The 23,230-nt window shown below is 41.7% G+C and overlaps 1 protein-coding gene across 1 annotated transcript; it reads left to right on the top strand.

Annotated features, from left to right (window-relative positions):
- The first annotated feature begins 2,371 nt into the window (after nucleotides 1-2,371).
- Nucleotides 2,372-21,203, top strand: LOC139707384 (PRAME family member 12-like). The gene is made up of 4 exons (XM_071618620.1): nucleotides 2,372-2,391; nucleotides 18,628-18,924; nucleotides 19,185-19,760; nucleotides 20,618-21,203. Exons 1-4 carry the CDS (start codon nucleotides 2,372-2,374, stop codon nucleotides 21,201-21,203), a joined length of 1,479 nt encoding a protein of 492 aa, XP_071474721.1.
- The last annotated feature ends 2,027 nt before the right edge of the window (nucleotides 21,204-23,230 follow it).

Here is a 23,230-nt window from a genome sequence, read left to right as displayed (position 1 = left end):
TGTACTACTGTGCTTCAGATTTCTACCAGAGCTGTTCAGAGCCTCTATTTTAAAAATGCCTACCTGTAAATGCTAACGAAAGATATCTTTTTCAGATGAAATTTAATTCCACAGGTTTCTATGTTGCAGTCCTAAATTTAAGTTAGTTCTGAGTTAAATAACCTGACTTTTATCTATAGTTGTGTTACTAAATAATGCTCTATTGATGAGAGATATCAAACATGCTTCTTTATATTTTACTTTTAATTTTGGAGGTTATGAGGATGCATTTGCTCGCCACAGGAACAAAGCCGGCAATGTTCCTGTGATGATCAAAAAATCCTTATTCTCATTCCTAACTATAAAAAATAAATATGTATACACAAGGATCTTATTTCAGTTACATCAAGTGACATCACGTAGAAGAGTGAACCCCTATTTAAAAATAAATTAAAATGGATCCAAATATTTTAAGACCACGTGGTTACATAAAGTTAATACAATTATAAGTTATGTTCTGATTCTTAATATATATTTTTTAGATATTTAGATAACCTACATTTGTTAATCTATAAAATAATTAGCACATGCCTAATTGATTAGTTAATATATATTTGCCTAATTGTTTTTCTTCAACAGAAAACCCATAATTTATATTTTATATTTACATTTATCAAATACTCTGTGTTTTCAGTTACAGATATTTGAGATAAATGTGTTTACTATAAATTTGCTTTCAAGTAAATATACAATCTTCAAGTAGTTTCTAATTCTCAAAGTTACTGTTCAAACTCATAAGATGATAAATAATTATAATTATGTCTACAAAATATCTAAGGATTTTAATTATATTTTCATTGATATTTCTTATCAAAGTACAATAATTTGTTTATACATTCTAAGGTTTTCAGAAATTGTTCCAAAATATAACCAAATATTTTTTTTCTAAAAGAAAAAATGCTTCAACAAAGAAAAAGCACACATGTATCCTAAAATAAGAAAGAAATCATCTTTGGGTAAAACAAGGTCTTTATATTCATATTTCAATGATAAAAGTATTTTCCTAATTAAAAAAATATGTTAATATCTAAACAAATGATGTAAAAAGTTAGGATGATTAAAAAAGAGATTTATATATACTAAACTGACTATAATTAATTTAAGGGTATTTCAGGCTATTTTCCTAATTTAACTATACTAATGTGAGCTAAGATTTTTCCATATTTTAACATTATAAGCACCTATTAAAATGTAAGTTTATTTCTTTAAAGAAAGATCCTTATTGCCTAATAATTCTTACTGTTTAAGACAAAGATTAATTTTGGTAAACAAATTCAAATTTTGATTAAACATTAAATATATTGAAATACTAACTTAAATCCTGATTTTAACAATTGTCCTTAGAGTCTAAAATTGATTGATTCTAAGATACTGAGATACTAATTTTTACATATTTTGTTTGTTAGATAATTATAAAATTAAAAAAAAAAACATTTTGTTAAGATTAAGGTTCTCCAAATTAAAGTTATATATTAATTTTAAACAATAAAGGTTACAAACTTAAAAAAAAATCATTGATGTTATATAAGTTTTCTGACTAGATCTATTGTCCATAAAAAATAGAGTAAGATTTATACACTGCTCCCTACACAGAAAATAACATTAATCATATTTTTTCAAAAGCAATCAAGAGATACCTATTTAAAGGATAATATTCTAAAATATAGAGATTTTGAGACCTTCTCTCAAAAAGATTGAAGATACTTTCTAAATTGTTAGGATGGATCAACTAGTCTATATTAAAAAAATTTAATAATCAATAAAAGGTAAATCCATTTTTAATCATTTAAATACTTGTACTATTATCTATAACTTAAACTAATAATACTATGACTTATGCCAAGCCTTTACTCAATTTTATTAAATAAGGAAAAGGGGGAATACAGGATCCCAGAGAGACACTAAATTTTACAAAATAATTTAGAAGTTTTTTTCTTAAATTGTAATATGAAGAGTCTTACTGTTACCCAACATGATTCAGTAAGTTAAATCAGATATCAAAGGAGAGTTTAAACCAGTCATCATTATAATGATTGAGAAACCTGGCACAGGAAGGTAAATTTCCAGCTACAGAATTTACAGCCATGCAGCTTCACAAGCTTGTCAGGAAAATAAAAATTATGAAAAGACTTGTATGGACCCATTTCCCAGGTCCACCTTTAATGTGTCTTGCAGTGTGGACTGGAAAGTCCACCCATGAAACTAGATTAATTGTCCTGACTGTAATGGTCAGTTATACCTATATATTGATTCTATGGTAAACAGACTGTCTGGAAGTATCTTTTGAGAAAACGACAGTGTTGAGATAATGGATTGTTCAGCATCCGTATGGATGGCGGCTATGGACCAGATGTGAGTAACACCAATTAAGGGCCAGTTCTGTATGAGAGATCCCTCTTCATCTGTCTTTCTCAGCCTTGTTACTATATTACTGTTTGTCTGTCTATGACCTGTCTCCTTCCTTCCTGAAGGCATCCCCACCAGCCCAGTGCTGTGAGCTGGGACCTCTATGGAGAAGAAACCTAAGTTTGCTGATCCTAGGGTAAATGCTGGCATGGAGGCCACGGGGGCATTATCTATCAAGGAGACAGAGAGCCCTCTTGGGGATGATGCCATGCACACTCCACATCACCCTGTTTGGCCCCGGAGGATGGCTGGTTAGTCAATGACGGGTAAGATTCCTCAAGGGAGGGACAACCTAAGACAGGCACAGTCGCAGAGGGGCCATCAGGAGAAAATTTGGGGGCCAACAGAGGTGAGGCAAAGAACCTCACCCCCCCACTGGTGCAAAGGCCTAATTCTTCTCGCCTTCTGAGAGAGGTCTCCTGCCCCATGGCTGCTTTGCTCCCCACATCCAGCTCAGATCAGAACCCTAGTGACAGAGACCTAGTCTGTGGGAAGCCATTCTCTCACGTGATTGGGCACCTCCCGAATTGGGTGTGAGGTGCTCTGGCCAAACTGTGTCAGAGCTTTCCCCACCCTCTCCAGGTGTGAGAGCCTGTCCCTGTGGGGGTGTGACTGACCACTGACCCTTAGGCCAATCACTGACCCTGACCTTGGAATGCTGCCCCCCTTGACCTTCATTGGATGAAATTTTCCCCTAAATTTCTTGTTCCCCAATAAAAGGCCACTCCCTGGCTTGCTCTCTCTCTCTTCCTGCCAGCCCTGAGTAAGACTTGCTGCCCCACTGGATGGTTCGAGGTGAGAGCCGTCTCGGACCTGGTCATAGAAAAAGGTAATTGAGTCTGTGTGTTTTATTTTGATCTCACTAGTTAACTTCTATGCCAGGAACCTCTCTAATAAATCCAGCGTGCTGGTCACCTGGTGGACTAGTCAACAGTGACTGCCTGCTCAACATAGCAGGAGACAAATGCAGCTACAGGAATGGGCCATGTCTGGATGCTTTTCTCTTTCTTGGTTCTCATTTTTTTTCTATGCTTTTCCTTTTCCCTTTTTTTCTCATCAGGGTTCTCCTTTGACAATAAATTTAATAAAAGAGGAGAAAATGTTAGAATAGCCTTCAGTTGCAACTAACAGCTACGAACATATAGAATTTCCTCACAGTATGGTTACATTAGGCAGAAGATGATTGGCTTATGGATATTATCTTGCTTCTGTAGATTAACAGGCATGCCCCACTCGAACCCTATAACAGTTGTGTACATTCCAAAAAGAAACTGAGCTACTGGACCTTTACTTGAGGTTGGTCACCAGCCAGTTATCACCAGCTCCCATGACTGAGGTAGCCAAATAGCCGAGCAACAAATTGACCACACCAGTGACAGAAACTTATGCTAGACAGCAGATAAAAACCCAAGCCAGCCAATTATGCTGGACTTTAGTGATTAAGACTACATTTACCTTTCTGGACAATTGTTGGAAAGATGACTAAAATAGATTTTTCCAAGGGTATTTGTATTACTGACAGACCTAATTAACTCCTTAAATATGAGAGTGAAGAGAAAAAATGATAAATACCCTGTAGACTATAAGAATACAACTTATTGCCTCATTAATTATTGCCAGCTAATATTTCAGAACTATAATATGCTAAAGTTAATATTCAGGCTTTGAAACAGGTGTATGTCTATTAACCAGACCTAGACAAACTGCTGGTCTCATTATCCCTAAACTGACTACTTTAAATATTATTCCTTGCTTATTCAATTTCGGCTTTTGTGGCTATGTCTTAAAACTTACATCGTATGGATTTTCTTTTTTTAAAATAATAAATATAGCTATGTTTATTATTATAATTATTATTGACAGAATTTCATATAATTTTGACATGTCATCAAATTCCTTAGATTTTTTTTTTAATTTTTTATTGTGGGTTGTTCAAAACATTACATAGTTCTTGATATATCATATTTCACACTTTGATTCAAGTGGGTTATGAACTCCCATTTTTACCCCATATACAGATTGCAGAATCACATCAGTTACACATCCATTGATTTACATATTGCCATACTAGTGTCTGTTGTGTTCTGTTGCCTTTCCTATCCTCTACTATCCCCCCTCCCCTCCCCTCCCCTCCCCTCTTCTCTCTCTACCCCATCCACTGTCATTCATTTGTCCCCCTTGTATTATTATTCCCTTTCCCATCACTACCTCTTGTATGTACTCTTGTATAACCCTGAGGGTCTCCTTCCATTTCCATGCAATTTCCCTTCTCTCTCCCTTTTCTTTCCACCTCTCATCCCTGTTTAATGCTAATCTTCGTCTCATGCTCTTCGACCCTACTCTGTTCTTAGTTACTCTCCTTATATCAAAGAAGACATTTGGCATTTGTTTTTTAGGGATTGGCTAGCTTCACTTAGCATAATCTGCTCTAATACCATCCATTTCCCTGCAAATTCTATGATTTTGTCATTTTTTAATGCAGAGTAATACTCCATTGTGTATAAATTCCGCATTTTTTTTTTATCCATTCGTCTATTGAAGGGCATCTAGGTTAGTTCCACAGTCTTGCTATTGTGAATTGTGCTGCTATGAACATCGATGTAGCAGTGTCCCTGTAGCATGCTCTTTTTAGGTCTTTAGGGAATAGACCGAGAAGGGGAATAGCTGGGTCAAATGGTGGCTCCATTCCCAGCTTTCCAAGGAATCTCCATACTGCTTTCCAAATTGGCTGCACCAATTTGCAGTCCCACCAGCAATGTACAAGTGTACACTTTTCCCCACATCCTCGCCAGCACTTGTTGTTGTTTGACTTCATAATGGCTGCCAATCTTACTGGAGTGAGGTGGTATCTTAGGGTGGTTTTGATTTGCATTTCTCTGACTGCTAGAGATGGTGAGCATTTTTTCATGTAATTGCTGATTGAGTGTATGTCCTCCTCTGAGAAGTGTCTGTTCAGGTCCTTGGCCCATTTGTTGATTGGGTTGTTTGTTATCTTATTGTCTAATTTTTTGAGTTCTTTGTATACTCCTGATATTAGGGCTCTATCTGAAGTGTGAGGAGTAAAGATTTGTTCCCAGGATGTAGGCTCCCTATTTACCTCTCTTATTGGTTCTTTTGCTGAGAAAAAACTTTTTAGTTTGAGTAAGTCCCATTTGTTGATTCTAGTTATTAACTTTTGTGCTATGGGTGTCCTATTGAGGAATTTGGATCCCGACCCCACAGTATGTAGATCGTAGCCAACATTTTCTTCTATCAGACGGCGTGTCTCTGATTTGATATCAAGCTCCTTGATCCATTTTGAATTAACTTGTGCATGGCGAGAGAAAGGGATTCAGTTTCATTTTGTTGCATATGGATTTCCAGTTTTCCCAGCACCATTTGTTGAAGATGCTATCCTTCCTCCATTGCATGCTTTTAGCCCCTTTATCAAATATAAGATAATTGTAGTTTTGTGGATTGGTTTCTGTGTCCTCTATTCTGTACCATTGGTCCACCCGCCTGTTTTGGTACCAGTACCATGCTGTTTTTGTTACTATTGCTCTGTAGTATAGTTTGAAGTCTGGTATCGCTATACCGCCTGATTCACACTTCCTGCTTAGCATTGTTTTTGCTATTCTGGGTCTTTTATTTTTCCATATGAATTTCATGATTGCTTTCTCTATTTCTACAAGAAATGCCGTTGGGATTTTGATTGGCATTGCATTAAACCTATAGAGAACTTTTGGTAATATCGCCATTTTGATGATGTTAGTTCTGCCTATCCATGAACAGGGTATATTTTTCCATCCTCTAAGATCTTCTTCTATTTCTCTCTTTAGGGTTCTGTAGTTTTCATTGTATAAGTCTTTCAGCTCTTTTGTTAGGTTGATTCCCAAGTATTTTAATTTTTTTTGAAGATATTGTGAATGGAGTGGTTGTCCTCATTTCCATTTCAGAGGATTTGTCGCTGATATACAGCAATGCCTTTGATTTATGCGTGTTGATTTTATATCCTGCCACTTTGCTGAATTCATTTATTAGCTCTAATAGTTTCTTTGTAGACCCTTTTGGGTCTGCTAGGTATAGAATCATGTCTCTGCAGATAGTGATAATTTAAGTTCTTCTTTTCCTATTTTTATGCCTTTAATTTCTTTCATCTGTCTAATTGCTCTGGCCAGTGTTTCGAGAACTATGTTGAACAGAAGTGGTGAGAGAGGCCATCCCTATCTTGTTCCAGATTTTAGTGGTCATGCCTTCAATTTTTCTCCATTCAGAATGATGCTAGCCTGAGGCTTAGCATAGATTGCTTTTACAATATAGAGGTATGTTCCTGTTATCCCTAGTTTTTCTCGAGTTTTGAACATAAAGGGATGCTGTACTTTGTCGAATGCTTTTTCCGCATCTATCGAGATGATCATATGGTTCTTATATTTAAGTCTATTGATGTGGTGAATAACATTTATTGATTTCCGTATATTGAACCAGCCTTGCATCCCAGGGATGAATCCTACTTGATCATGGTGCACAATTTTTTTGATATGTTTTTGTATCCGATTCGCCAGAATTTTATTGAGGATTTTTGCATCTAGGTCCATTAGAGATATTGGTCTGTAGTTTTCTTTCTTTGAAGTGTCTTTGTCTGGTTTAGGTATCAGGGTGATGTTGGCCTCGTAGAATGAATTTGGAAGTTTTCCCTCTTTTTCTATTTCCTGAAGTAGCTTGAAAAGTATTGGTATTAGTTCCTCTTTAAAGGTTTTGTAAAACTCTGTTATATACCCATCCGGTCCTGGGCTTTTCTTAGTTGGTAGTCTTTTGATGGTTTCTTCTATTTCCTCAATTTATATTGGTCTGTTTAGGTTGTCTATAGCTTCCTGACTCAATCTGGGCAGATCATATGAGTTAAGAAATTTATCTATGCCTTCACTATCTTCTAATTTATTGGAGTATAAGGATTCAAAACAATTTTTGATTATATTCTGTATTTCTGATGTGTCTGTTGTGATATTGCCTTTTTCATCCCGTATGCTAGTAATTTGAGTTCTCTCTTTTCTTCGCTTTGCTAGCAAATAACCCAGCTTTCATCTTTCTTCTTCAGTGATAAATAAAACTAGTTCCAGAGACTTTCTCTCCTCTGGAGATAGCCTGCACTCTGCCTTGATTGAGTATTCCTTGCTTTAACCCCAAAGGCATATTCCTTGAGATTGCACCACTATCCCTAGAATTTGTATCTACTTTACCAAATAAACCTCTCTCTGTGGCTTAGGGAAAAAAAAGTGCCAGAGCCAAGTGTGGTGGCAGATACCTATAACACTGGCCACATCGGAGGCTGAGGAAGGAGGACTGCAAATTCAAGGCTGACCTCACCAATTTATCATGGCCCTTAGCAATTTGGCCAGAACTTGTATCAAAATAAAAGAAAGAACTGGGGAGGTAGTTAAGTGTTAAAGCATCACTGGGTTCCATCACCAGAATTTAAAAAGGGTGGGGAGAATGAAGATGGCAGGCTAGAGGAAGGCAGAATTCTGTGTCGGTCCATGATCCAGATCTCACCTAGTTGGAATACTGCATTTCAGAGAGTGTTTGAGGACTCTTAAACAGCTGCTTTCCACAGAAATCACCAGGGCTGTGACCCCGCAAAGGGCTCTGGGCCTCATCATTGGAGCAGGAATGAATAAAAAAAAGAAGTGGCCTATATACACAATGAAATTTTACTCAGCAATAAAAGAGAATAAAATTATGGCATTTGCAGCTAAATGGATGGCATTGGAGAAGATAATGCTATGTGAAGTTAGCCAATCCCCAAAAAGCAAATGTCATTCTAATGTTTTCTCTGATATAAGGTGACTGACTTATAGTGGGGTAGGGAGGGGGGGCTTGGGAGGAATAGATGAACTCTAGATAGGGCAGAGGGGCAGGAGGGGAAGGGAAGGGGCAGGGGATTAGCAAGGATGGTGGAATGAGATGGACTTCATTATCCAAAGTACATATATAAAGACACAAATTGGCATGAACATAATCTATATACAACCAGAGATATGAAAAAATGTGCTATATAAGTGTAATAAGAATTGTAATGCATTCTACTGTCATTTATTTTTTAAAAGCCAATTAAAATAAAAGAAGAAAAATGGGTGGGGGCTGGGGAAGCAGAGCCAAACTAAAAAAGCCTGATTTCAAGTGCCAGTACCATAAGTAAGTAAATAAATGAATCTAGTTATCATAAAGTTTTAAAAAGTAGTTACTATCATATAATATATATTAAAAACAGTTTTTGCCAGGTGCTGTGTCTTATGCCTATAATCCCATCAATTTGGGAGGCTGACGCAGGAAGATCACAAAAAAAAGATCATCCTTACCTCAGTAATTTATCAAGGCTCTCAGCAACTTAGTGAGACCCTGTCTCAAAATAAAAAAAAATAAAAAGGGCTAGGGATATAGCTCAGTGGTAAAGCAGCTCTGGGTTCAAACTCTGGTACCAAAAATAAATAAATAAATAAACTATGGTTTTTGTGGTTCTTGGTGGTGAATGCCTATAATCCCAGCTACAGAGGCTATGGCAGGAGGATCACAAGTTCAAATCCAGCCTCAACAAAAGTGAGGCACTAGCAACTCAGTGAGACCCTGTCTCTAAATAAAATACAAAATAGGGCTGGGTATCGGGCTCAGTGGCTGTGTGTCCCTGAGTTTAATCCTCAGTAGCCCCACCCCTGCAAAAAAAAAAAAAACACAAATAAACAAACAAACAAACAAACAAAAAACATGCCAGTTTGGGCAACTCAGTGAGATCTCTTGTCTCAAAATAAAAACTGAGAAGAGCTGGGGATGTGACTCGGTGTTAGAACACCCTGGGGTTCAGTCCCCGGTAGTGCAAACAACAAATCAGAACCAAACAAAGATGAAACCAATTTGTTCTTATACTGTATTTTATGAAGTTGTTTTTAAAAGCTCAAACAGAAGTGAATATCTGAGAGAAGGCTTGAGACTCTTGGAAGCAATTATCATAGACCTTTCTCACTGTTTTATTACTTAGAGCCAGTACCACTGGTTGGGGAGGGTTTTTTTCTTTCTTGCTTGCTTTCTTTTTGCTAAAATGTTTCATATTCAATGTACCTGAGCATGCCTCCTGCTTGCCCTGCTTCCAGAATGTTCTCATCCAAAGTCTTCAATCTCCCCTAATGAGGGCAAAAAATGCGAGGGAGATCTAGATGAGCTGCACAGGGGAAGCCACCATGATCTCAGCATCTGGGGACATGGCACCCTGTGTGTGAAGTCGAGTCCACTGTGGAAAGACATTGGTCTTCAAAAGCAGGCCAGGAAGGGGAGGGAGGGGAGGGAGGGGGCCAGGGGGTAGGAATGATGGTGGAATGAGCCAGACACCATTACCCCAAGTACATGTATAAGACAGGAATGGTGTGAAAATACTCTGTGTACAATCAGTGTCTTGAAAAATTGCACTCTATATGTGTAATATGAAATGACTGTCATTATGTATAACAAAATAGAATAAAAAAATAATAAATAAATGAACTAGGAATTCCCTCATTATTTTCAAAAATTGTTCATAACATTAGCTTATTTAGAGAGTCTGCTGGGATTATGAGAGTCTGTACCTCAAGGTACAATTGACTGATATTTTTTTATGACTAGACTCAGGTTAAGTATGTACAAACAAACAAAAAAAGGCAGATCCAGGAGAAAACAGCAGGAGCAGCAGAGGTTGCAGCTCTTCAGAGGCAAATAAATGCTTAAAAGGAACGTGCAGCAGGAGCTCTGTGCCACCTGGCAGGACACAGCTGTGGATACACCTCTGGTGGACAATGTGGGCTGGCACTGTGAAGGTCCACACGGGTTGCCTGGGGACTGGGGTGCACTAGAGATTCCCAGAACTGGTAGTAAAGTGGATGCCAGCCCCAGAGGCTGACCAGAGCACCCAGGTGTTTTCTGTAGTTCACTCAGGCCATAAATTGTGACCCATAGTTCCTGGACTCCACCCAGGTCCCCTGAGCATTTTAATAATACTCTGGATTCTCTTCCAGCAGTGTGATCTGTGTTGAGTACCTTGGGCTCAATAGTAGTTCTTGCTTTCTTTATTTTATTCTATTCAACAGAAAGAAACTTGTACCCTAATTGATGAAAAGTGACATTTTCCTGTTAACAAAGCACTACCACGCTCAATTTTCTTTCTTTCTTTCTTTCTTTCTTTTTTTTTTTTTTTTTTTTTTTTGTACCAGGAATTGAACTCAGGGGCACTCAACAACTGAGCCACATTCCCAGCCCTGTTTTGTATTTTATTTTGAGACAGGGTCTCACTGACTTGCTTATCGCAACAGCATCCTTGCTGTTGCCAAAGATGGCTTTGAACCCACGATCATCCTGCTTCAGCCTCCTGAGCCGCTGGGATTACAGGTGTGTGCCACCATGCTCAGCTTTTATTTTTTATTTTAAGACAGGGTCTTGCTAAATTGCTGAGGGCCTCGTTAAGTTGCTGAGGCTTCCCCAGGACTTGTGATCTTCTTGCCTCAGCCTCTCCTGTCTCTGTGATAACAGGCATGTGCCACCATGCCTGGCATCACCCCAAATTTAAACACCTTGAAGAACAAACACAAGGTTTTGATCAGATAAGCAGGCCTCCACCATTGATTTATTAGTTGGTTAAATTGTGTCATATATATATATATATATATATATATATATATATATATATATATATATATAAATTATATTTATTTTGGATATTTTTTTTTCTTTTGTGGTTTTATGGATTGAACCTAGGGGGCTTGACTGCTCAGCCACCTTCCCAGCCCTTTTTATTTTATTTTGAGACAGGCTCTCACTAAGTTGCTTAGGGCTTTGCTAAATTGCCCAGGCTGTGATCCTCCTGCTCAACTTCCCCAGTTGCTGGGATTATGAGTGTGTGCCATTGCACCTGGCCAGAAAATATCTTTCAATATGGAGTTCCTCAGTTCATGGATTGATTTTAGTCGAATAAACTTTCATCTTGTAAATGCATTAGATTTTAATATTCAACATTATGGCTTTAGGAATGTTTCTTTTTTGAAATAAGAAAAGAGTGTTAATTAGAATAAAAGAAAATATGCATATTGGGTGGGTATGTAGCTGTATGGTAGAGGAGTTGCTCACTGCAAAATAACTGGACCTGATGGTGCACACCTCCCTGTAGTCCCGGCCACTTCGGAGACTGAGGCAGGATGATAGCACACTCAATGCCAGCCTGGGCAACTTAGTGAGAACTTTTCTCAAATAAAATTAAAAAGGGTTGGGGATATAGCTCAGAGGTAGAGCACCCCTAGGTTCCACAAAAACAGTACCACAAAAACCCCCAAAGGCAGCAAGAGGAAAGCTTGAAGTAGACTGAGAGTTTCAAAGTTATTTTCCCTGTAAGGAGGGGCCGGAGAAGTGGAGCAAGAGAAAAATCACAGATTGGTTAATCCCAGACTACTTCAAGTCACTTTTTTAAACATTAAAGATGAAGTCTCATACTCCCATGCCCTAGACACCTCTTTTTCCTGTAGTTAAAGGGAATTAAAGGTGTAAGGGTTTTCATACTTCTGCTTTTCTTAAAGCAATGGAGGTTTTCTAATTGTGTTTTATTACTTTCTGTTTATTTAGTTACAGTGCTGGGGATTCAATCCAGGAGTGCTCCACCATTGAGCTCTCTATCCCCAGGCTTTAAAAACAAAATTGTTGTTGTGAGACAGGGTCTCCCTACATTGCCCAGGCTGGCCTCAAACTTGATATCCCCCTGTCACAGTCCTCGTCCTGGACACCAATCTAATAACAAAGACAAGGTCTTGAGAAAAAAGAAAAAGAAGGTGTATTGCTGTGATTTCACCTATTCACAGGAAAGGGGTAGGGGATAGAGGTGATTCAGAGAAAAGGAGATTAAGGAGGAGAGATCAGGAAGAAGAAGATCAGGGAGAAGTTTAGGGAAAAAGAAATATATGTATATATTTCCATGCCCCATGGGCTATATATAGTCAAAGCATCAAGTGAACCCCTGTTGCACTCTTTATAATTATATAATTAATGTGGCTACTTTGTGTCCTTCCCATATTTTCAAATAGAGACACATGCAGTGGTGCACATCTCTAATCCCAGCAAATTGGGAGACTGAGGCAGGAGAATTGCAAATTCAAAGTCAGCAATTTAGGAAAACCCTGTCTCAAAAGAAAACAAACAAACAAAAAACAAACAAACAAACAAACAAAGGGCTGGGGATGTATCTCAGTGGTACAGCACCTGTGGATTCAATCCCCAGTACCAAAAATAAAAACAAAACAAACAAACAACAAAAAAGAATGAAAGGAAGGAAGGAAGGAAGGAAGGAAGGAAGGAAGGAACGAAGGAAGGAAGGAAGGAAGGAAGGGGTATAACATTAAACTGAAGTCAGGCATGGTAGCCCAGTCCTATAATTCCAACTGCTCCCCCATGGCTAAGCAGAAGGATTCCAAGAATACTGCCAGCATGAGCAACATTGTGAGGCCCCTATCTCAAAACAAATTAAACTTAATAATAATTGAAATATTTAAATGTGTCCATACGCATGTGCTCCATTTTTTTGTGTGTGATTCTAAACAGACTGAATTTTCAGAAATTCTTTTTAATTTTAAGTATCTTTACATCTAGAATCAAGTGAAACAATTTAAATACTGGACTTAGTTTTCTTCCATCTGATAGGGCTTCATGAAACAAGTTAATCTAGTTATAATAAACATTAAATATTTCTGAGTGAGGTAGATATGGTAAAAAGAGTAGTTTGTTGGTCAGGCACTGTGGCACATACCTATAATCCTAGTGAGTTGGGAGGCTTAGGCAGGAGGATAGCAGGTTTGAGGCCAGCCTGGGCAAGTTAGACTCTGTTTCAAAATAAAAAATAATAAAAGGGCTATGAATGTAGCTCAATGGTAGAGCATCCCTGGATTAAACTCTAATAAAACACACACACACACACACACACACACACACACACACACACACTGCTTTATTTATCCATATTCTTCAGTTTCTGCCCTGCAATAGGTGGATTCAATCCCTAGTACGAAAAATAAAAACAAACAACAACAAAAAAAAGAATGAAAGGAACAAAAAAAGGAAGGAAGGAAGGAAGGAAGGAAGGAAGGAAGGAAGGAAGGAAGGAAGGAAGGGAGGGAGGGAGGGAGGAAGGAAATCTGTACACTAATGAAGTAGGAAACTAAATGATCCCAGGAAGCTGTGTTTCCAAAATGAGTGTGGAGGACCAGAGGGCTGCTGCTCTCTGAGTTTGGGCAACACAGGAGTGGTCATCAGTTTTTAAGAGTAGCCCTCACAATCCACAGAATTCTATCACAGAATATATCATAAAGTTATGTGGCTTTGGGGGAGGTACGGGGGATCAAAACCAGGACAGCACACTTGCAAAGCACATGCTCTATCACTGAGCTATACCCACAGCACAAAATACTTCATGATTTTTGTCAAAACTTATGAGACAAAGCCGGGCATGGTATCACACACCTATAATCCCAGCTTCTTAGGGGACTGAGGCAGGAGAATCATAGGTTCAAGGCCAGCCCCAGAAATTTAGCAAGACCCTAAGCAATGTTCTGAGACCATGTCTCAAAATAAAAAAAGAAAAAGAACTGGGAACATGGCTCATTGGTAAAGCACCCCTGGGTTCAATCCCCAGGATACATTAAGGAAAAAAAAAAAAAAAAAAAAGATGGTATTTTTGCTAGAATTTTTTTTTTTTTTTTTTTTTTTTTTTTTTTTTTTTTGTACCAGGGATTGAGCCCAAGGTTTTACATGCACTAGGCAAACACTGTTCCACTGAGCTTCTTCCCTATCCCTGTTATTGATTTTTTTTTTTTTTTTTTTTTTTGTACTGGGAATTGAACTCAGGGGCACTTAATCACTGAGCCACATCCCCAGCCCTTTTGATTTTTTTTTTTTTTTTTTAAGGCAGGGTCTCACTGAGTTGCTTAGGGCCTCTCTAAATGGCTGAGGCTGGCTTTGAACTTTCTATCCTCTTGCCTCAGCCTCCTAAGCTGCTAGGATTACACACATGTGCCACTATGCCAGGCTCCTATTGTTGAATTTTTGATTGCACAAAAAGACATAATGATTAAAACTTTTGTGCCATTGACACAGGCCTGTTTGGGAATTCAGGTTTTGTCTTCTTTCTCTTCTGATTTTTACAAAGGTCATATATCAACTTAATTTCTATTTGAGTGTTAATATGGGTTACTGCATTTTGATTTTCAGTCTAGTCTGTTAGAGCCTAGAGCATAAAATAGTCCAAAATAGCCATATAACTATTATCATATAACACATCATATAACTCTTATCTGACATGCTTTTATTTATACCAAGAATTTAAACCAGGGGCCCTTGACCACTGAACTTCATCCCCAGTCTTTTTTTTTTTTTTTTTTCTTTTTGGCGGGGGTTCCATGGATTGAAATCAGGGGCACTCAACGACTTAGCCACATCCCCAGCCCTATTTTTGTATCTTATTTAGAGATATGGTTCCAGTGATTGCTAAGTGCCTCACCATTGCTGAGGCTGGCTTTGAACTCAAGATACTCCTGTCTCAGCCACCTGAGCTGCTGAAATCATAGGTGTGCACCACTGTGCCTGGCTTCCCCAGTCTTTTTTATTTTTAAACAGGGACTTGATATGCTGCTGATGGTCTTACTAAATTCAAGTGCTGAGGCAGGCTCAAACTTTCAATCCCCCAGCCTCAGCCTCCCCAGTTTCTTGGACTACAGACCTGTACCACCATGCCTCACTATTATCTAACACTCTTTAAAATGTCATTGTTCCTTAGACTTTGCTTTTCTAGGATAAAGGACCCTGGCACTGTGTGGGGCTCAGCATTGCCTGGGAAATGCCTCTGTAGGAAGAACTGTGACAGTGAAAGGCTCCAGGTGGTGGCTGCCATGATGAGAGGGTCCCACACTTTGACCTACATTTCTTGCTCCCCAACATCCTGAGAGGTACCCACAGCTTCCACCTTCAGTGGCTTCAGATATGGAAAAGTGGCCTTCCCAGGGCTGGTAGTCAAATCTTCTCTGTGGTCTCAAGTCCCAGCTCATATTTGGTGAAAATATTCTCAAGCTAGTTTGCTGAGCCGATCCCCCTGAAACATCCTTTACCTTGTACAGGAACAAAAGACTGATTCTCCCTCCTTGTCCTCAAGGGTAGCGAGAGGTTTTAGGAGTCTCTGTTGTGTCTCTAGCAACTCTTTTCCAAATTCTTTTCTACTGAGCCACTTTTTGTATTTTATTTTGATACAGGGTCTTGTTGAGTTTCTCAGGGCCTTGCTAAATTGCTGAGGTCAGCCTTGAACTTGCAATCCTCCTGCTTCAGCCTCCGGAGCTACTGGGATTAGAGGTGTGTGCTGCCACACCCGGTTTCATAAAGCATTTTTGTTTTTGTTTTTGAGATGGGTTCTCACCCTGGTGACCAGGCTAGCCTGGGGCTCCTCCCTTTAGGGATTGACCTCTTTCAGCCTCTGGGGCTGCTGGCAGAGTAGATGGGATTAAAGAAGTGAGCCATCACACATAAGAGATTTTAACTCTAGAACATGTTCACAATGTTAGTGTGGCCATGAAACTCTGAACAAAGAGTTTTCAGGTGTTTCTCTCTGTCCAATATCAGATTAAGTCCATTGGTGTCTCATGCTCAGAACTGAGGGTGACCCTGTGAATGAAACTCTGTGAAAGAAATCCATGAGAGGATCTGCACCCCACCCAGAATCCCTTCCCCTTCCTGCCTGGAGATCTGCTAAAACCAATGAATATGCTGAAAATCCAACCAGGTTTAATTGGATGAGATTCAATAATCTAGTCAGATATGAGCTTCCAATTAGAAGGGAGGGGTTTGGAGAGGAGGAATAAAAGCTTCAGACCAGCCAGAGAAGGTTCCAGAGAATCCTGGACCAAGAGTCACTGCCTGAATCTGTTGACACTTGGAGAGCCATATCATTCCATCCAGAAGTGCAGATAGGGTAAGTGACAGCCCTCCCTAAGGATGTGCCACCCTGTCTACCCACAGCCAGTCTGCCCTGGTGACTGCAGCCCAGGTTGCCACTGCTGCCTCTGCTGCTTCTTTAGGGATTGAACCCAAGGATGCTTTACCACTGAGCCTCATCTCCACAGACCTGTTTTTTTTAAATCAGGGTCTACCTAAGTTGGTCAACGTCTTGCTAAGGTTCTGTGGCTGACCTGCAACTTGACATTTTTTGGACTGGGGATTGAACTCAGGGCTGCTTAACAAATGAGCTATATCTCCAGCACCTTTTACATGTTTTTTTTTTTTTTTGACACAGGGCCTCAGTAAGTTGCCCAGAATCTCCCTAAATTGCTAAGGCTGGCCTTAAACTTTTGATGCTCCTGCCTCAGCCTCCTAAATTGCTGGGATTACCAGCATGCACCACTGCACCCAACAATTTTTTTTTTCTTTTTTGGGCACCAGGGATTGAACTCAGGGGCACTCAACCATTTGAGCCACATCCCCAGCCCTATTTTTGTATTTTATTTAGAGACAGGGTCTCACTAAGTTGTTTAGACAGAGTCTCACTGAGTTGCTTAGTGCCTCACCATTGTTGAGGCTGACTTTCAAGATCCTCCTGTCTTAGCCTCCCAAGCTGCTGGGATTACAGGCATGTGCCACTGCGCCTGGCCCAGTCCAAACTTTTTAAGCGAGACCTATCTATTTGATTTTGATTTTCTTGACAATTTGCATATGTAGTCTATACTCTTCTAAATGACAGTTAATGGAATTTTTGGTATTGTGATTTTACAAGTTATTTTATATTTAGAGCTTAAAACAGGGTGAGGGTGTGCTCAGTGTTAGAGGACTTGCCTAGTACGAGGACCTGGGTTCAAACCCCATCACCACAAAACAAAGGAATATGTGCTCATATATGTGATGTATACATTTTTATATCAGTGTTTTATTACTGGATTTTGGTGTCACGGTTTGGATAGGATGTATTCTCCCAAAGGTTCAAGTGTTAATGTAAGGGGTGAGAGGATTGGGTTATAAGATCCATAATTAGTACATTCATCTATTTAACGGATTTGATAGGACTACATCCTGGGTGATAAACTCTAGGCAGCTGAGGTGTGGCTGGAGGAAATAGCCACAAGGGATATAGTGAAAGCATCCCATGAACCCCTGTTAAAGTTTCTTGGCACCATGCCCACTACTTCAGGCTGCCCTTTACGGATCAGCTTTTCTGAGGCTCTGTTTGGTCATGTTCTTCTGCCTCTTGAGCAATGGAGCTGGCTGTCCATGGAATGAACCTCTGAAACCAGGAACCCCAAATAAACTTCCTCTAAGTTCAGCAACAAAAAGTTCTGATTTTCATTTTTGTGGTCCAATGGGTATCTAACCCAAGGCTATATGTGGGCTCAGTAACCTCCTATATCACTGAGCTACCACCCTCAGCACAGCCCTAAGGTATACCTATATCTAGATTTACATCTGTACATGTCCACATATATATATGGTATTGTGTGTGTATGTGTGGTACAGGGAATTGAACCCAGGGCCTCACATGCTCAGCAAGCTTGATACCACTGAACCACATCTTGAGCTTTGGACAAGGTTTTGCTCAGTTTCCCAGTCTGCCCTTGAACTTGAGGTTCCCATTTTTTAAAAAAATATTTTTGGTAATGGGGATTGAACTCAGGGTCCTTTACCACTTAGCCACATTCCAGCCCTTTTAATTTTTTATTCTGATTTGGTCTCTCATGAGGGCCGTGGATCTTGTTAAGTTGCTGAGGCTGGACTTGAACTTGTAGTCCTCCTCAGTGTCCCAAGTTGCTGGAATTACAGGCTTGTGTCACCAGGCTGGGCATTGGCCCTGTGTCATTTCTATTCTCTTTAAGGGGGTCCTACGTGAGGTTTAGGTTTGGGATCAGTGGTAAGGCACTTGCCTGGCATGCATTCAGCCCTTGGTTCACTCCCCAGGATCTCAAAAGTGAGGATGAGTCACCTGTCCATAATGGGACTGGTGAGCCTTCAGACTGCTTAATAACCAGTGGGATTAGAGTTGGGAGGACCAGAGGTGGAAACTGGATACTGGGGATTTGATCCCCACCACCACAGCACTGTGGCTTACCAGGATTTGGACCTCAACTGGTTAAGGAGGGGTTTTTCAGGCTTGGCCTGAAAGGGTGCCTCTGTTCCCTGCAGACTCAACAGGATGAGCATCAGGACCATACCCACACTCCAGGACCTGGTGATACAGAACGTACTGTGCAATGAGGCCTTGCCCATCCCCAATCTGGAGTACCTGCCCAGGGTGCTCACCCTGCAGTTGTACAAGGAGGCTATAATGGGGGGTCACATGGAGATGGTAAAGAAAATGGTGCTGTCCTGCCCCTTGCCCTGTCTGCCTGTGGAGTACCTGCTGAAGACAAGAGATGTGAAGGCCTTAAAAACCCTACTGAATGGGCTAGACTTGCTGATTTCCCAGAACATTTACCCCAGGTGAGGGGGGCCCAGGAAGAGACAGCTGAGGGAAGCAGGACAGGGTGAAGTGTGGACCAGGTGATGCCAGGGAGGAGGCTGCTCTGCCCCCTCCACAGGGAGGGTCCCTGGCTGGATTCAAGGGGAAAGGGCATGGAGAAACATAGGAGAGCAGAGGAGGAGCCACCCAGAACAAGGGGTTCACTGGGGTCTAACGCACAGGTTGGAAGTCGGGCAAGTCTTTGTCTATTTTTCGAACCTCCTTCCCATTTTCTCCATAGGAAATGGAAACTGAAAGCAATAGATTTTCGGGAAGTGAATCAGGACAGCCACAATGAGTGGTCCAGAGCCCCACTGGGTACCTGCTCACAAGAGGCCATGTCTCCAAAGGAAAGAGAGAAATGTAGCCAAAGAGCAGCAAAGCCACACTTGAAGATCTTCATAGATTTCGATCTGGACAAAGTCTTCCAAAGATTCCTTGGCAGCCTCAGGGAGTGGGTGGAGAAGAGAAACGGGGTGGTCCGTATATACTGCGAGAAGCTGCAGATCGGGGGTTTCTACTTCAAACTCTCTAAATTCCTGAGGACTCTGCCATTGTACTACGTGCAGGAACTGGAGGTGAATGCTCAGCACTGGACTCGAGAAATAATGGAACATTTTTGTTTTTGCCTGATCAAGATGAGGAACCTTCGCGTCCTCCATCTTTCCGACTTGAGCCCGCAGGTCTTCACCAGCCGCTCGGTAAACAGGTGGTTTTCCCATAGATTCAGCCTTCAACTGCGGAAGGTGAAAAAACTCCGTGAGCTCTATGTGACCAACGTCTTCTTCCTCTACGGAGCGCTGCACAAAATCCTCCTGTAAGCACGAGGGGTGCGCATTGCCGCAAAAGCCATTTTTGCTTACCGAGCATTAAAAGGGCTTGTGCCCCGGCCACTGGCCATATCAGGGAAGGAGATGCTGGAGAGTGACCGAGTGACCTCCGGGTCTGGTCCCATGCTCAGTCCTAAAGGAGGGTCTCATCACCACCCACAGAGAAGCAGAGGGCTAAACCGTGGTGCATGTTCTGGGAAGTGCCACCATGCTGGGAAGCCAGCTGGGGGGGAAAGGAGCTAGTGAGGGTGGGTGAGGTTCCTTCCCTGGGAGGCCTGTCCAGCGAAGGAGGTGGGAGATGGGGTAGAGGAGAGGGCTTTGGAGGAGGGAAGCCCCCATACCTGCACCTTGCAACATTGAAGCTCTGTGCTCTCCAGCAGGGAGCAGAGGAGCCGCCCCCAAGGCCCTCTTTGGGAAGGCTGCTCTGAGCCTCAGGTGGTGATTCTGGAGTTGAGGGTGAGGAGGAGGGATGCAGGGCACAGGGTGTGAGCTTCACAGGTGGATAACCCCGGTTGGTTTTCTTCATCTTGCCTGGATTTGTTCTTCATACATGACTCCCCCTGACCTCCTGTTGCCAGAGCTGTGGCCTTGGCCTTGGCAGTGAGGGGCGGAGCCTTAGAGATGATGGACTCACCTGGTCACTCAAGTGGTGGTGAAAGGCTCACCCTGAAATTGGGTGATGTTTAGGAGCAGATCCTGCAACCCACAGTGTCCTGGGGGTCCACCATCATCAGAAGGACAGGGCGACCTTGGGTTTGAGATTAACCAGTTCTCTTCTACCATTTCCCACTATATCCACTTGGTGCCTTCATTCACCAGAAGTAACTCTTTGCCTTCTCTCCAGGAGTCAGACCCCCTTGAAAACACTCTCGCTGAGAGGTTGTCCGCTCAAGGAGAAGGATTTAAAGCATCTGTCCATGTGTCCGAGCACTGATCAACTGAAGTATCTGGATCTCAGCTCTTTTTCCATGAAAGATATGAGTCCTGAGCCCCTCCGGGTCCTGCTGGAGAAGGTGGCACCCACCCTTGAGACCCTGGTCTTAGAGTTTTGTGAGATAACAGAGTCCCAGCTAAATGCCATCTCACCAGCCCTGGGTCACTGTTCCCAGCTCAAAACCTTCAGTTTCTGTGGGAACCAAATCCCCCTGACTGCTCTTAAGAACCTGCTGAGCCACACCGGCAGCCTGCCACTGGAACAAGCAAAGTACCCTGCCCCTCTGGAGAGCTTTGATGAAATCCTCTGGGGTTTCTGGACTGAGATCAACCACATGAAATTTGACCAGGTTCGGAAGGAGTTGATGCAGCTGGTGAAGGACATCAGGCCTGTCCACGACATCCAGATTTATTCTTATGATTGTGTTCTTCACCTCAAACATACGGATTTTATTGCCGGAAACCCAGTGGCAATTCGGAAGGCAGGGGATTATTGACATGCACATCACATTAGCTTTCTTGGGCTTGGGGTGAGGCTCAGTTAGAGTGCGCCCTGCAGGCATGAGGCCGTGAGTTTGATCTCCAGAACCTCAAGAAATGTTTCTTATAAATGTCTAATGGGGTTCATGTGTGCATATGGCCTCAAATTTGAGTCTTGACAACTCAGGAAGACCGTCTCAAAATAAGGGCTGGGGATGGAGCTCTGGGCAAATGCCCTGGCTTCAATCCCCAGTACCCCTGAAAAATGGGCCTTGAGAAAGATAGGTATCAGGGCTTTCATTTTATTATGCTACTTGGTTTTTGGCTCTATTATTCCATAATAAAAATGTACTAAATTTTCACTGCTGTTTTTTTTTTTTTGTGTGTGTGTGTGTGGGTACTGAATCATAAGGTGCTCAACAATTAGGCCACATTCCGAATCCTTTTTAAGACAGGTTCCAAGTTGCCCAGGACATATTTAAGTTGCTGAGGCTAGCCTTGAACTTGATCCTCCTGCCTCAGTCTCCCAAGCTGCTGGGACTACAGGTGTGTGCTACCACACCTGGCTGCTAATTTGTAAGCCTTTGGAAGCATGTAACATAACTGCCCTACCCACCTTGCTGGGTTTCAAGCCCTGCTTTTTTGTGTGTACCTCTGCTCAGGGCAAAGAAGTAAATATGACCTACCAAGACAGACCAGCAGTCCTGCAAGCCTGGTGCTGCCAGTAGATTTGTTCAGGGAAGTGAAGGGGGAGGTTAACTCTGAAAGATCAGACAACCATAGGCAAGGTCAGAGGACAGAAACCATAGGTACTTTAAAATTTTAGTCTGCACTATGTGACCAGGCTATTTAAAAAAAGTTCCAGTTGCCTAATTCAGACACCACTGGAGGTTCAAGGCTATCTTCTGGCATAAATGAGGAACAGGATTGAAGACTAGGATTGTTTTCTGTTTGGTGGGAGCTCAAAATGGATTTTTTTTATTTGGTCATTTGCTGACAATCTGCCCAGTGTGATCAATAAAGCAGGACACTACTGGACCCCATTCTTGTGGATTTAACCAAACCATTTCTCAACTATTCTTTTTGTGATCAAATAACTCTCTCCTTGCTCCAAGCATCTGCAGCTTCCAGAACAAGTGGACAAGAGTTCCGAAGGGGCTCAGATATGTAGAATTGTGGCCAGACTGCAATTTGGAAGGAGTGTCAAGAAAGATCAAAGTGCTGTAATCTTCTGCAGCCACAGCATGTTGCCGAAGAAGTCACTCTCCTTCATGCAGACTGGCTCTCTCTCTCTCCCTCTTGGGGTGAAAAATCTGCTACTTGCCAGGCAGGAGCAGCAGCTGGAGTAGGGGTTCAACTGCTGTGGTGACTGGCTCTGGCTTTGGAAGGGGCACACAGGGGGGCTCTCTACTGTCCCACATGCCCCCTACTCCCCAATACTAGACTGGCTCCTCCTCCAGGTCTCAGTTGGCATCACCTCAGAGGCCTTCCCTGAACACCCCATTATCCACTCATGGTTGTTCCACAGAAGGAATTGATCACAGTTGGCCACATTGCACATTCTTGTTTCTTATAGGTGGCCAGTCCCAGAGACTGACTCACCTGCCATCTTCATCCAAGTGGACCCTACCTGCCCCCCTGACTAGCCACACAGGTGCTTAATACATAGTGTTATGACTAAGCTACATCCCAGTCCTTATTATTTATTTTGACACAGGGTCTCAAGTTACTAAGATTGGCCTCCAACCTGTGATCCTCCCTCCTCAGCCTCCTGAGTTGCTGGGAATACAGCTATGTACCACAGTGCCCTCTGGTCTTCTCTGTATGTGGCGTATTGCCCACCAGGGCCTCCCCCTGTTGGGTGCACTTCTCATCCTGGTGGTCTCAGGAGGGCTGAGCTTCCTACATGATAGTGGCTTCCAAGGGGCAGGAAGCACAGCCTGCCAGATGTGTTAGGTTCCCCTCCAGGGCCCAGTTCAGCAGCACTCCAGCATATTCATATTCTATTCCTCAGAGCAGGGCTGAGGATGTAGCTCATTGGCAA

Source organism: Marmota flaviventris, chromosome 10 (genome assembly GCF_047511675.1).
Source record: "Marmota flaviventris isolate mMarFla1 chromosome 10, mMarFla1.hap1, whole genome shotgun sequence".
In the NCBI taxonomy this organism is placed as follows: domain Eukaryota; kingdom Metazoa; phylum Chordata; class Mammalia; order Rodentia; family Sciuridae; genus Marmota; species Marmota flaviventris.
Note: the sequence above shows the minus strand (reverse complement) of the source record. Positions and strands in the feature narration are given on the sequence as shown.

Coding starts and splice junctions, on each gene's coding strand:
- LOC139707384 (XM_071618620.1), top strand. CDS start 2,372: ATGGCGGCTATGGACCAGAT. Junction 18,925..19,184: donor TCCCAGAACATTTACCCCAG/GTGAGGGGGGCC, acceptor TTTTCTCCATAG/GAAATGGAAACTGAAAGCAA. Junction 19,761..20,617: donor GCGCTGCACAAAATCCTCCT/GTAAGCACGAGG, acceptor CCTTCTCTCCAG/GAGTCAGACCCCCTTGAAAA.